Source organism: Myotis nattereri (assembly GCF_964212035.1).
Source record: "Myotis nattereri genome assembly, chromosome: 10".
Lineage (NCBI taxonomy): Eukaryota > Metazoa > Chordata > Mammalia > Chiroptera > Vespertilionidae > Myotis > Myotis nattereri.
This window is the reverse complement of record NC_138085.1, coordinates 20,773,338-20,789,142: the sequence shown is the minus strand read 5'-3', so window position 1 is coordinate 20,789,142 and position 15,805 is coordinate 20,773,338. Positions and strand designations below refer to the sequence as shown.

Here is a 15,805-nt window from a genome sequence, read left to right as displayed (position 1 = left end):
TCCTTCCAAGTTTTCTTTTCCATTTTTACTTTAGGAATTCTTTCCATAAAGATGTGATATGGAAAATATATTTACACAAATAGCCGCAGAGCTGTAGATTGCAGCGTAGGGAATAGAGCCAGTAATATCGAGACGAACAGGTGTGGGGCCAGGGGTGCACTTGAAGCAGCAGGAGGACCACTCTGTAAAGCACATGATTTTCTAACCACTTTGCTGTACAGTTGAAACTAATACAGAGTAATATTGGACGTATTTGAAAATAAAACAGAAACCTAGCAGGTAAGACAGAGAGTTAATTTTCTAAATACTCAAAACACTTTAAACAATAACATGAAAAATATATATTCCGATATCAAAGTGGGCAAAGATATAAGTAGGTATTTAGGGATAGGAAAGGAGTATGTCTAATACATATGCTATACTAAAAATTAGAGATGCAATTAAAGCAATAAATAGTTCAGCATTTTTTTTCTATAAAATTAACAGTGAGGTAAAAAAATGACTGTATATTAAGGTGTAATGGACAAATAAAATTGCAATGTATTCAAAGTGTGCATGTGATCATTTCTATATACGTCATACATTGTGAAAGGAGCCCCACCCACCATTGCCTCAGTTAACACATTCATCACTTCACATATTTACCTTTTTATTTTTATTTTTTGGTGACAGCACTTAAGTTCTACTCTCTTGATAAATTTCTGTTGTATAGTATTTACAATGCATTATTATCACCATATATTAGATCATCAGACTTTATTGACATAACTGGAAGGTGTGCCCTTTTACAAACCTCTTTCTACTTCCCACACCTTCCAGCTCCAGGCAACCACCTTTCTGCTGTTTCTCCACATACAGTGATGCCATATGGTATTTGTCTTTCTCTGTCTGGCATATTTTACATAGCATCGTGTCTTCAAGGTCCATCCATGTTATTGCAGATAGCAGGATTTTCTTTTTTAAGACTGAATTTTATAATTTATAATAGAGATAGCTCACATTTTCTTTGTCCAGGTATCTGTCGGTGGACACTTAGGTTGTTTTCACACCCTGGATGTTGTAATTAATGCTGCGGTGAATGCAGGGATCTCTTTGAGGTAATGATGTAGTTCCTTTTGGATATATACCCAAAAATGGGATTACTGTATCATACAGTGTTTCTTCTTTAAATTTCTTGAGGAACCTCCATACTGTTTTCAGTAGTTCCTTACCATCAGCAGTGTACAAGGGTTCCCTTTTCTCCACATCTTTGCCAGCATTTGTCATCTCTTGTGTGTGTATTTTTTTATATGGTAGCCACCTTAACAGGTGTGAGGTGCTATCTCATTGTGGTTTTTGTTTGCATTTCCCTAATGATGATTTTTCATATACCTGTTGGCCATCTATATGTCCTCTTTGGAAAAATGTCTATTTAGGCCCTGGCCCATTTTTAATTGGGTTATTTGGGGTTTTCTTTTATTATTGCACTAGAGGCCTGGTGCATGAGGTCCCTCAGGCCGGCCTGCACCCTCCCGCAGAGAGGGAGCCCTCGGGGGATGTCTGACTGCTGCAGAGGTGAGAGAGGCTCCTGTGGGAGCACACTGACCACCAGGAGGCAGCTCCTGCATTGAGCGTCTGCCCCCTGATGGTCAGTGCACATCAAAGCGACCAGTCGTTCCACAGTTCAGTCGATTTGCATATTAGCCTTTTATTATATAGGATTTGTGAGTTATTTGTATATTTTGGATATTCTCACTTTACCAGATATGTGGTTGGCAAATCTCCTATCCCATAGGTTGCCTTGTCATTTTTTTATTGTTGTTTTGTTTTGTTATTTTTTGCTTTTTAGTTTAATGTCCCACTTGCTTATTTTTGCTGCCTTTGTTTTGTCAAATCCAAAAAATCACTACCAAGGCCACTGTCAAGGAACTTATTCCCTATGTTTTCTTCTAGGAGTTTTATAATACCAGATCTTACACATTTAAGTCTTTTTTTTTTAATCTTTATTGTTGAAAGTATTACATATGTCCCTTATTTCCCCCCTTTGACCCCTTCTAACCCGCCCCAACCCCCCACCCCAAGCCTTCACCACCCTATTGTCCATGACCATGGGTTGTGCATATATGCATGTAAGTTCTTTGGTTCATCTCTTCCCACCCACCTACCCACCCCCACCTTCCCTCTGAGATTTGGCAGTCTATTCCATGCTTCTACATGTCTGGATCTATTTTGTTCATCAGTTTATTTTGTTTATTAGACTTCACATATGAGTAAGATCATGTGATACTTATCTTTCTCTGGCTGGCTTATTTCGGTTAGCATAATGTTCTCCAAGTCCCTCCATGCTGTCTCAAAGGGTAAGAGTTCTTTTTTACTGCTGCATAGTATTCCTGGTGTAAATGTACCACAGATCTTTATCCACTCATCTGTTGATGGGCACTGGGCTGTTTCCAGATCTTAGCTATTGTAAATCATGTTGCTGTGAACATAGGGGTGCATATATCCTTTCTGATTGTTGTTTCAGTCTTCTTAGGATATATTCCTGGAAGTGGGATCACTGGGTCAAATATCAGTTCTATATTTAATTTTCTGAGCAAACTCCATATTATTTTCCATAGTGGCTGCACCAGTCTGCATTCCCACCAGCAGTGTACTAGGTTCTCTTTTCTCCACATCCTCACCAGCACTTGTCACTTATTGATTTGTTGATGATAGCCATTCTGACAGGTGTGAGGTGATACCTCATTGTCATTTTAATTTGCATCAGTGATTTTGAGCATTTTTTCTTATGTCTCTTGGCCATCTGTATGTTCATTTTGGAGAAGTGTCTATTCAAGTCCTTTGCCCTTTTTTCTTTTATCCTCACCTGAGTACATTTTTTCATTGATTTTTAGAGAGAGTGGAAGTGAGAGGGAAAGACAGAGAGAAATATCAATGTGAGAGAAACACAACAATTGGTTGCCTCCTGCACAAGCCCCGACCAGAGCCTGGGCCGGGGAGGAGCCTGCCACCAAGATATGTGCCCTTGACTGGAATTGAACCTGGGACCCTTTGATCTGTAGGCCAATGCTCTATTCACTGAGCCAAACCAGCTAGGGCCCTTTGCCCATTGTTTAATTGGATTCATTTTGGCAAGTGGTATGAGTTCCTTACATATGTTGAATATTAACCTTTTACCAGATGTGTCGCTGCCAAATATGTTCTTCCATGCAGTGGGCTCCCTTTTCATTTTGTTGATGGTTTCTTTTGCTGTGCAGGAGCTTTCATTTTGATGTAGCCCCATTTGCTTATTTTCTCCGGTAGCTTTACCATATTGGCGCTGACTGTGCTTCTTGTCTCCATAAGCCACCTGGAATGTGTTTTCCACAAGACAGCTCCTCAGATGTCTGATACCGCAGCCATGCCCCTCTCATGCTTCCTTTTTGCTAAAACACTAATTAGATGCATCAGATCAGTGTAGCAACCATGAGGAATATGGTACCTCAACCAGCACCCAGTAAGGCCAGGATGGGTGTTGGTGGCTGGGGCAGCTTCATCACACACACACACCCCAAAAAGAAAAGGACACACAGCAGCCACGAGGACTATGAACCTGTTGCCTTTACATTTCTTTGTCCATTGTGATTGCTTATATCCCCCACTGTTTCTCACGCTTCCTCCTAGCGGGACCATGGCTGCTGCATTCTGTGCTGCATCCACCTGGCGCATAGTGGCTGCTCAGATATGTGTTCGCTTGAATGCCTGTCTGGATGCACTAGCAGAAACTGTGCTGATTGGCTTTACTAAGGCATAAGCTGTTCAGCGTGATTGCAGACCCCTTCTCAAGACTGGGAACCATGTCTGTGTTTTGGGCGAGGATCAAAGAATGGAAACATCTGCCTGAAATTTGTGGATTATCCATTTGCCCTTGTGTATGCAGACCCTTCCTTCTCACATTCTCCCCATGGAGGCTTCGGCAAGATCGTCTTTGCTTCCTAATTTCCTGGCGTTCTTTTCTCCCTTTCCCCATTTAAAGACACACTTAGCAGCTGAGCTCAGGATCTTATCTGCAGACAGCATTAATGTTGTGTCTTCCTCTTTTATCTTTATTTCTTTGTTCTTACAGAACATCTTTTCCCAAAGGTTAATAATCTCTTTATCAACCTCTCCTGACTCCGTCTTTTTAAATGCCTTTTCTCCTAATAAAAATAGTTGTCATTTTATTTTTATTTTTGTCCTAACTTTCCTTTTCTTGCAGGCCTATGAACTTTGGGGGGAAAAACACATTAATACTTTGCTTCTTTTTAAGGATATTTTAACCTCATAGTTAAAAAAACATTGTTCCTTCTCCAAAGCTAACCAGCTTGCCTGAAGCCTCTGGGTCTGGCTGTCCAGATCTGGAGTCCTCTGGGAGATAGTCCCGTCTCCTATAAGTCATTCTGTCCTTCGTGAAAGTTCATCCTTGAGACTAGGAGCCATTCCTGCTGGACAAGGGCAAGGCATCCAGTGATTTATAAATCACCTCGCACACCTCTTGTCCATCCTGGTCTGCCTTCCTCTGTGCCTGCCCAGGTGCTAAGTCCTATCACCATAGCATAGCTCTCCTCCTCCACATGCACATGTCCCCACGGCCTCCTTCAGGTCACCTGAGAAGAGCTCACTCGCAGGCCAGCGGACTCACTAAACTGCCCTAACTGTTGCCCCGGGGTAGTCTATATGCTTAAAGGCAAAGCTTCTAAGCCCTTTTGAACCCCAGTGACCAGCTTACCAGTCAGCATCCCACTTAAGATGTGCCTCCAACGCTGAGATGGCCCCGCCACCCCCTGCGCCCTGGAGCTTCAGAGGCAGAGGGAGTTAGGGAAGCAAGTTACTGCCTAATAAGCACTCTTGCATGGTGCCTTCTATTTGACTATGAATAATTAACTAGTTAAATATTAAATAATTAACTGAGTGAAGTGGATTAAAAAACAAACTCGTAAATGTCTTTTCCTGTGTTCATGCGTCCCCTCCCTCCCAAGGCCCATGCCAGACGCTGCCAACACTAATTACAAAGGTAGTCAGTCCGAGAGCAGTGATGACGCTCCGTGAGCGCCTGCCTTGTGCCAGACGTATGCTGGGTACCTGCATCGTTATCACCAATCCTGCCAGAGAGGGTTATTGACTCCAGGTTTCAGATGTGGACGCCAGCAATCAGAAAAGTGCAGTGGCCCAGGGCCATTCTGCGGGTCCGTGGCAGGGTCACCGTTGGACAAGTTTTCTCAGGCGCCAGCTCCAGGCCTGGTCTGTTCTACCGCTCTGCTTCTCTGTCACTGAGACGTGGGTTTTGTCAGATGCACTTTTCCACATCATCTTCTGTGGGAAAGAGTTGGGGTTGTGGTGGGTGAGGATAAACATGGCCAAGAACGTAATTCTCTCCCTCCTCCCCTTCTGGCCTCCACAGCCTTCCTGTCTGCCCCAAATAAACCGTCTTCACCCTGCGGTGCCTATGAAAGAGAAGGCTGATCATTATGAACCACAGCTCCTTCTAGAACGCGTTGTAATCTGCATGTCTGTTCGGAGGGCCAGTTTCTGGGGATTGTGCTACCACTAAAAGGTGTTATGGAGATCACAAACAGGTGACAGTGGCATCATTAATAACACGACCTTTCTCACGAACTGGTCAGAAATTTAGCCTACTTCCTATAAACCTAGACTTAACATGGTTTATCTCAGAAATGATCTGGCCCAGCCCCAGATTCAGAACTTGAGAGATCATCTTCCTACCCCTCAGATGCCTTATTCTTTTTTTAAACCTCTTTTAAAACGAGACCCCTTCAAGCTCCTCCCCAGGAGCCACAGGGTTTGCAGGAACCTGGCGGTGTCCGCGTGCCACCGGGGGAGCAGGAAGCGTCCAGTTCCTGCAGCTGTACGCTCAGTACCAACCTCCCCCTTTAAATCCTGAGAGCCCCATGTAGACTTGACTCTTTCTAGCATTTTGACACAATGTTCTGTTCCGGAAACAATACGCAAAGTAAAGAAGGGGAATTACAGTGTGTTTGAAACACAGAAATAAAATGAACCTGAAAGCCAGGTGATTCTAAAAATTAATATGAGGGATGTATGGCTCTTATTGTTACAAAAGGTCCCCAGTGAATGGATGAGTCAGGGAATGCAGTGAACGCAGAGCGGCAAGAGCTGAGACGAGTCCCGCCATCTTCCTGCCCAAAAGACACTGGGAAACAGCAGCACTGTCTCTAGAACAAGCCGTCTTCAGTGGAGCCTTTTAAGAGGGGCAGTGGAACCAACGTCAGCCCATGCTCTTACCCCTTTCCAAGGAGAGCGCAGAGCTCCCGGGGGCTGGAGTCAGCGAGGGGAGAGGCGACTCCAGTGCAGGAACTGATTGCCTGCCAGTGACTAACACTCTTACTCCTCCTCCCCGCCGGATGCTCCGTTCCTGCCTCAAGCCCGCGGGGGGCCCATGCTATCTAAGCACATGCGCTTCTCGTCTTTCTCGGTCTGTGAAAGCCGACTTGAAAGCTGCTTCGTCAATTGATTCCATTAATCTTTACCTCTGAGGTGCCCCTTCCATTATATCCGTTGGGGATCAACCTCGTTGAGAGCAGGGGAGGGCGAGAAGTTTAAAAAGCTCCGGCTAGCGCTAGCGGTGAATTAGATTAGTTGGTGTTCCCATCTGAGATTCTCCATCCAGGGGTGTCCACAAGACCAGAAAATACTATTGAGCTGCTGGGTATCTCCTTCTCGGGTCAATTTTGGTTCAGATTGTACATATTCCTGGGCTTTCCGCTTAAAGAGATGAGATTTTGCTGTGATTTTTGGTAATGGTGTTGTTACAGGTTTTTATTGGTTACTTGCTTATTTGTAATTTTAGCAGCCTAAATTATGCTATGAAAAATAGATTTTTTTAAAATCTTAATAAGGAAGGCGGTTTTTTTCAACAGCTACTGTTTTTCCAAAATCTTTTGATAAATAATGTTTCCATCAAAATAATGGTCCCAAATATACTCTATTACTATTACTTTTCAAACTATGGAACCTTCTCCCATAGTAACAGAATGAGATAGTCTTGGACTTCTGTTGACTTAGGCACGGACATAGAGATTTTGACTGTGATCCTATTCTGAGCCCAGATCTGCCCAGCCTTGACGTCTGGCCTTGTCACGGTGAAGGGCCAGGATGGGTTGACGATTAGAACGGGCGTTCTCATCCCAATAGTGTTTCTCCCACTTCGTCTGCTCCAGGGCTGGGCTCGGCCTCCCAGGAGCAGGCCCGCGGCGCTCTCCCCGTCACCAGACCCGCGGTCCTGTGCGCGGCGGCATTTAAGGGACAGGGACAGGCTGTGTAGTAAAACGCCCATGTTCTGTTGTTGACAGCACTTGTCTGATCAGAGTGTCATAACACGGATAACGGGCATGAGAGCTGAAATGCTGAGTGGTTCTCCGATACGGAAACTCAAAGCAAAAAGCGCCACTGCCACACAGGAAAACGGACTGGCTCTTTATGTTTCCTTCCAGGCGACAGAATTAAGCCATGTTTTATTTAGAAAAAAGTAAGTTTCTGAGACAGAATCCTGGGGTTAACTGGGCTCTTTTGCCAGGCCTGGGCCTCCTCTCCGGCAGACCCTGCGTGCACACTGAAGCGTTGCTGCAAGAGCAAGAAGCAGCTTCATCTCCTTGACCCTGGCACCAGTCTTGTGTGTTTGGTGGAACGAGTGTAATGCCCTGTTGCCATCATTTTATAAGCAAAACAGAGAACCTAGAGAGATCCAGTGAGTTCCTGTTCTTGAAGCCATTGTGCTAAGCCTTCGGGAGCTACAGGAGATCCCTACCCTCAAGAGGTTATAATCTTGCGGGGGTTAAAGAGTGTATGATGTGACAGTGGAGACAGGCAGAAAGACAACTCACAGCTCAGGTAGCATGTAGATATTAAATACATGGCACAAATCCTGTATAAAGGAGGGTGAAGTGTGTAACCCTGGCTGAGGATAGCACTGGTCACTGAGCTTCCTGAAGAGGTAAGTCAAGTTAAAAATAACAGGAAAAGAAATGACAAATGTCGGGACAGGAAACCTAGGGCAGGACAGGAGGAATGGATGTTAACCCCGAAGCTCGGGGAGGACTGTGCAGGAGAGAAACAGGAGTGACACTGCACCCAAGGGGAACAGGCAGTGACACTGCACCAGGAGGGGAATGGGCAGTGACACGGCACCCGGAGGGGAACGGGCACTGACACTGCACCCGGAGGGGAAAGGGCAGTGACACTGCGCCCGGAGGGAAACGGGCAGTGACACTGCACCAGGAGGGGAACGGGCAGTGACACTGCACCAGGAGGGGAACGGGCAGTGACACTGCGGCCAGAGGGGAACGGGCAGTGACACTGCGGCCAGAGGGGAACGGGCAGTGACACTGCGCCCAGAGGGGAACGGGCAGTGACACTGCACCAGGAGGGGAACGGGCAGTGACACTGCACCAGGAGGGGAACGGGCAGTGACACTGCACCAGGAGGGGAACGGGCAGTGACACTGCACCAGGAGGGGAACGGGCAGTGACACTGCACCAGGAGGGGAACGGGCAGTGACACGGCACCCAGAGGGGAACGGGCAGTGACACTGCATCCAGAGGAGAACGGGCAGTGACACTGCACCCGGAGGGGAACGGGCAGTGACACTGCACCAGGAGGGGAACGGGCAGTGACACTGTGTGTTCCTTGATGGCTCCCTGTAACAGAGCACCTTCAATGTTGGAGCAGGATCACTGGGAGCTTCTGAGCAAGTGCATCGTAGGAACGATTTTTGAGAGAAAAGACTTCCATGGCCTTGGCTGGGTTTGGCGGCTATTGCTGAGAGAGGTGGCCCTGACTGGGACCCGTGGCCGAGATCTGTGGCCGTGGCTGATATCGGAGGCTGGGGTCGGTGGCTGTGGCTGAGATCCATGGCTATGGGGAAGCATAGATAGGAAAAGAGACCAGGGAAAGTGTTTTCCCATTTACTGTTTTTAGTAGGAAAATTAAAATATTTTTACATTTTTTCTTGTTTAACCTGTCTGCAAGCTAAATGTACTTTGCAGATCTTCATAACTGTACACTTTGAACTCTAAGAGTATATTTCAGGCTAACATTTAAATTTTGTTTCTCCTCTTTTTAAATAACAAAGAGCTACACTGCTTAGTGAATGGGTGTCCTACGTGTCAACCATTTGTCCTAAGACAGGCTGACGCAGGAGACATCACAGTAAGTGGGCAGCGGCGCGGAGGGAGAGGGCGTTGTGCAAGAGAAGCACTCTACTTCCCGGAAGCTATGGATGTTGGGGACTCGCGGTTTGTGTTGCTATGCAGTAGGCATGAGGATGGAAACCTCGTGCGTGCCCCACGGTGTGCTGGAAATTGGAAGATGGAGAAAAGCTGGACAGTTAATGCAATGCAGTGTTCTCTACTCTTATCATTTAACCATCTGTTCTTACATTTAGGAGAAAAGGGAATGTGTTGGCTATAAAGAGACTTGGCATTTTGCGTCTGTCTGAGAAATAGGAAGACGCCCTGAAATCTGTCCCTTGGGTAACAAGACATCTGCTGAGGGCTGGGACTGGGAGGCTGTGTGGACACAGATATGTTGGTTCTGAATCCCATCCATCGGCTCCAAACCGAGGACCTCTCCGTGCTCGGGAATGGGGCTGGCCTCATTCCTACGGGACAAGAAAATGAAAAGGAAGGAAGACAGACGGGCAGTAATAGAGGAGTTTGTGTGCTCAGAAGGACTTTGGCACACTTGGCTTTAAACATCCTAGTTCTCGTCCTGTCTTACCTGTGGTCCAGGATGTGACGGAAGGGCACCTAAGTGGAGGAAGCAGGAGTGAAGCAGCAAGGAGGGGATGGTTGAGGCTCGAGGTCCAGAGCATGGCGGGGTGTGGAACGGCGCATGGGATTGGTGGCCTTGCAATGAAATAGCATTCTTACCCTGTGGAGTGAGGCAAACTAAGGGGACTTTCAGCAGTTATGAAATTTCCCCTTGGCTTACAGATTAAGTCACTACCAGAAAATGATACAAACTAAACACCTTCTCCTCAAATCCTATCTCACTGACTACTATTATGACGTCAGAATTCCATTCCCTTGAGAAAACTTAGGGACATTTTCTCCAATGGAAAATACATATCATACTTAAGAATCATAATCAACTCTTTAAATAACTTTATGTTTTAGCAATATGTAGTTTGAATTAACAATTGCTAGCTTAATTATAGACTACATTTGCATAATACCCTCATTCTTCGGTAAAAACACTTTTCCATATAGTCTTCAATCCCCAGATTCTCAACATCTAAAGCCCAGAGAGAAATTTGCTTTCTTATTTTAGAGACAAGAATTCTGAAACTAAGCTTGATATTAATCAGTGCTGTCTTTTATTGAATGATTAAACATAAGAGAACCATGCTATGCTCTTTATATATATTATCTCATTTAATGCTCATGATTAAACCATGAGCTAGTTAGCAACTCTATTTTCTCTGGCTCTGAGATACCACAAATTGAGATCAGACTGATTCGAAAGTCTATGCTTTGAAATCACTACAAGTTACTGACAATGTGACTTACTCAAGCTCAGTGAGCTAGTAAGTGACAGAAGAGGACATAGAAATAGTCTATTTGCCCTTAATTTTTTCCATGCAAGCCTAATGGAGAATTTTAATATAGTGGATAATCAGTCTTAAAAAGTCATTGCACATTCATTAAAAACAAGTATTTAATTAGTTCATATAAATAAGTATGTATTGGGAATTCTAATAGATTTAAGTGTTTCAAGCAACCCTATTGTCTTTATTATTCCTTCATATATGATATGCTGGTTCCCATCTCATGCTCTAATTAGGTGGAAACGACATGGTATTTAATAACTAAGTATTTAATAACTACGTTTTTAAAAGGTTATGTTTAATAAACATGAATATTCTTGAAAGAAATTATTAGGATTCCTTCTTGGAGTTGTGTTTAGTAAAACTGAATACTCTTGAGAGAGATTATTAGGATTCCCGAGAATTGTTTTTATTCTGCATTGGGGGAAGGGTATTAGAAGAAAGCAGAATGGTTGTGCGCAGATAGAGGTGTATGCTTACAAAACTAAACACAGGAAAGGAACCTAAGAGTTACAGCCAGAGGGGGAAGTAGTGCTTTGGAGGAGCATGAGAAGGGGACTGTCATATCACATTGGGTTAGAAGGGGAATCAGCTAAGGCCCATGACTTAAATGATGTTTCAGAGGAGCCCTAAAGGATAGATAGAAATCCAAAAGGCATGTGGGGTAGGGCAGTCACACACACAGGAGGCAATATAAGTCATAGCAGAGACTGTCGTTTTCTTATCTGTCGTGTGTGTGTAGATTAATAAAAGGCACCAGGCTGACACCTGCGACCTTATCGCAGAAGGTCTTGAATACCATTGTCCTTGGGGCAGATGCGGGAGAGTGAGAACTGAACACTGGACTGGGCGGAAGGAGACGTGCGTGAACACTTCAGCGGTGGCGTTCGTGAACTGAGTGAACTTGGGCAAATCACTTAATCTTTTTGCGCCTTCCCTTCCTCACCTCCAGTGTGGATGTAATGACGATTACTAAAGGTCGGGTGTGGATGGGAAGGCTCGCGTGGAGGTGTTCTGAAACTGTAAGCACCGCGGGAGGCGTCGAGGCCATCGCAATCGTCGTCATTGTACATGTGGTGGTAGATGAATGTCCTGTAGAAGTGGTGCTTTCCGTTGCCATCTGCACTTCAGGAAAAATAGGTTGACAAATGTGGAGGATGGCTTCATCACAAGTGAAGAAAGAGAACCAATCAGGAGGCTCCTAAAGTCATTCAGGTTAAAAGTAACAAAGGTGCGATTAGGGTGGTAGTTCGGGTAACCAACCAGAAAGAAAGGCAGGTACATTGCAGAGATACTGTCTGATTTTCTATTCATTGAAAAACGGACTGAGGACCCACTCTGTTCCTGGGCACAGTCTTCACAAGAGACAACAGGGATAGAGAGACACAGAGTAGGGTGTGAGAGGTGAGAGGCAAGAAAGGGTCACTGCGTCTTCCCGTGCTTTCGTTGACGAAACCTTGGTGCCAGCAAATGGAGAAGGAACACCTCAGGGAGCCTAACCCACCTGCGGTACATGTGTCGCGTGGGCGGGAGATGACAGACGGTCAGTGATCCTCCCCAGGAGGTGTGAGTGCACTCCCTCCCCTCTGCTCCCTGGGTGGGTCTACACCACCTGACGTGCTGGGGAGGAGACTTACCCGGGGAAAGAAGGCACAAGACCATCCTGAAGAAACTCTCACTCCAAACACCTGACAGAACCACCCCCAACCCAGGGAACTGAGAACACGTCTTTGCCTGAAGCAGTGGTTCTCAACCTTCTGGCCCTTTAAACACAGTTCCTCATGTTGTGACCCAACCATAAAATGATTTTCGTTGCTACTTCATCACTGTAATGTTGCTACTGTTATGAATCGTAATGGAAATAGCTGATATGCAGGATGGTCTCAGGCGACCCCTGTGAAAGGGTCGTTCGACCGCCAAAGGGGTCGCGATCCACAGGTTGAGAACCCCTGGCCTAAAGAGCATTGCTCACGTCTCTTAAACTGGACCGCCTGCTCCTCTGCTTGCTTGGGTTTGGAAGTGGATGTAAATCAAGCAATTGGGTTCAGGGTCCCTGTCAACTCTAAGTCAGTTTCCTGGTCATCAGAAATCGATTCAGTTTAATCCACAGTCACTGAGTGGACGCAGGTATCTTCCAGGAGATGGGCTGGCGAGGAATGCTGGGAGTGACCAGGGGACCCTGCCCCTCTCCGCTTCGTGAAAGTGCATGTCAGGAAGCATGTGGCAGACCACTGCGTGTGACCCAAAGCTGTCTTCTTAATACTGTTATAAACATCACCACACGCTCTCTCTTGGTTTCATATGGGTGATTGTGTCTTCACGTCTCCGTGAATGACATTTTTATGAAGAGGAAAGTGATGGGGGGCGGGGAGCTTACTGGAAACTCATACTGATGTGAGTTTTAATAAAATAAACAACTCCTGCAGTGCTGATTCCTAAAGTTGGAAGTGCGGTATGCAGTCCTGCAGAAACACCCTGTGAATTTTGTGGGATCAAGTCCCAGAGAAACAGCCCCCTGTGTGTGGCGTTTTCCATAGAACTTTTACCACCGTGTTGTCCCTTTACTCAGGAGCTTAATTGAAGTGAAAACAGGACAACCTTGTAGCTCTACTTAAAGTATAAAGGGGACATGAGGCTAGCCACGGAACCACGAATTTGGTAAAATTATGGGGAGAAATCGCAGAAGTGGGCTTCACTGTGTTGTTCTTTTAAATCCCTCTCGTTCCCTTTCATCTCTTGCTCATTTCTTACCCCTCCGTGCTTTAGCGAGGCGGGCTTTGTGGCTGCTTCAGATGCTCCCGACTTGAAATGCGCTCTGTATTAATGCTGTTTTGTTTTCTTCCCTTTAGGAGATGACCTGGCTTCCACCACTTTCTGCTATTCAGCCGCCTGGCAAGGTGGAACCCAGCAAATTTTCATTCCCAAATAAGGTGAGGTCTGGTGTCACTCAGGAGCAGCCTGCTGTCTCCACGCAGAATTTCCCAGGGACAGTGGGACCTTCCTTTATTGTCTTTTCCTTTGAAAATATTCCTGCCAGAGGCATATGGATCTGATTTTCAACATTTTTCAAACATACATTTATTCATCAAAGGGGAAAATGAAGATTGCAATTTTACACCTACACTTCCATACTTAATGCAAAATGTGATGCATATTATGTGTCATTTATCGAGAACATTTGTGAAGTTGCTTCTTACAATAGTGTTATACATTCAGTGTGATTGCTTATTTTTTCCTAAATTAATAATGAATCTTAAAATCAATGTCTTAGAATTGAGGGCAGGTAGTATTTAATACCTCTTAGATATCTTTTATAAAGCATAAAATATTATCTAGGAATTTAAAAGAAAAGATTTCCATAGATTTCCATATTTTCTAAAGACAAGTACACAAAAAGAATAACCACAAAATATATTTAAGTTATACATGAGTCTAATATGTTTTGTTTGAATACAACATATAACTTCATACTCATTATAAAGGTGAAATAATGTAAATAGAAGGAGCGAAATATGAAAGTTTCCAGTACCCTCATCCAGGTTTTATTTCCCTTACCCAAGGGACTACATTCAAACAAGAGTTTGATATGTAACGTTCCAGTCATTCTCTCTGTGCATTACATATACATATATGTGCATATGCAGTTTTTAAAAATCATAAATGGTATTGTGCTAAAAGCATTTTTTCTAAGGGTTGAAATTTTTCCAGATACCCACAATACATAAATATCCTTGCTAAGTAGTCATATCAACTTCCTCTAGTGAATTATTGAAATAATTATTTATTATAGTCATCACAATGATAAATTCCATTCTAAGAGTTCTTTCCTTTTCTTAACAAAATGTATTTGGAGAGCTTTCCAAGTGAATCTATATTTTCTTCATTCTCCTTAACAGCAGCAAAACATTTCCTAGTATGAATTTGCTGTAATTTATTGACTAAAACTCCTTTTGATCGACATTCAGGTTGTTTATGGTTGGTTATTATCACAAACGCTGTTTGAACAAACAGTGTTTGGCAGGTGCCTCTTTGAATGTCCCGAGTACTGATGCCGGAGCAGGAACGTGGTGCTGGAGGCATCCAAAGCCGTAATTCCTCTCGACTGCATTTCCAGAGTACTTTGTTGTGCATCTTTGCCAGCGTTTAATATTATTTGACTTTTTATCCTTGTTTCTGGGTGAAAATTTGCTGTCTCATTGTTTTCATTTGCATTTCTCCAATTTCTTCTGAGTTTAACAATGGGCTATTTTTCCTTTGCAACTTATCCATTCATAGTCATTGCCCATTCATATCGCATTTTAAAAAATGATTTGTTAGGAACTCCTTATTGCTTATTCATGTGTCTATTATATATGATATAACTAGTTTCTTGTAACTTGATTTATGTACCTTTTATATGAGCAAAGTGTTTAATTTTTGTCAGAGATTTTAAAAAAATCTTCCCTGCACCAATATTCTAACAATGGTCTCTATTTTATTCTAAGTCTTTTATAGTTTTGGTTTTAGGTTTAAAAAAACGTTGTGAATGGTTTAACATAGCCATTCTTTAAATGGCTAGTAAATTACTATAACACTATTAATAAAATTAGCTCATATTCCCCCACACACACTATTTTGAAATACCGTGTTTATCAGCAATTTAATTTCTCATAAATACATAGATTTGTTTCAGGAGTATCTATTCTGTTTTTTCAGTGTATTTACTTCTTTCCCAATAACTCATTGTTTAAATCAAATACTGACAAGCTTTTTCTGTCAAGGCTCAGGACATAAATAGTTTAGGCTTTGCAGACAATATATAAATGAATGACTGTAGCTATGTTCAAATAAAATTTTATTTATAGAAACAGGTGACAGCATCTATAATAATAGAAGCGTAATATGCTAATTAGACTGGACATCTTTCCGGAAGACCTTCCAGACAAAGATGGGGCCGCGAGGGAAGCCTGAGTCCTGGTTGCCTGCCAGCGGCCAGAGGGAAACCCGGGTCCTGAGTGCTGGAGGGAAGCTGGTGCCAGCAGCCGGGGGAAGGGAGGCCTACTCTTGCACAAATTTCATGCATCAGGCCTTTAGTAATAAACTAGTATAAAGAACTCATAATTCAACAATAAAAGGATAGCTCATTTTAAGAATGGGCAAAGGATTTACATAGACATTTCTCCAAAGAAGATCTACAAGTGGCTAATAAGTATATGAAAAGATGCTATCACTATTAGTAATCAA

General features: G+C 43.8%; 1 protein-coding gene across 2 annotated transcripts in view; it reads left to right on the top strand.

The window, feature by feature from the left end:
- AFF3 (ALF transcription elongation factor 3) overlaps positions 1 to 15,805 on the top strand; it is a gene marked incomplete at its 5' end in the record, with an annotated part of 493,443 nt that overhangs the window by 306,106 nt on the left and 171,532 nt on the right. For both annotated transcript variants that reach the window (XM_081100521.1, XM_081100522.1), the window contains one exon: positions 13,432 to 13,512. In XM_081100521.1, coding sequence (XP_080956647.1) covers positions 13,432 to 13,512 — 81 coding nt within the window. The remainder of the gene's footprint in view (positions 1 to 13,431; positions 13,513 to 15,805) is intronic.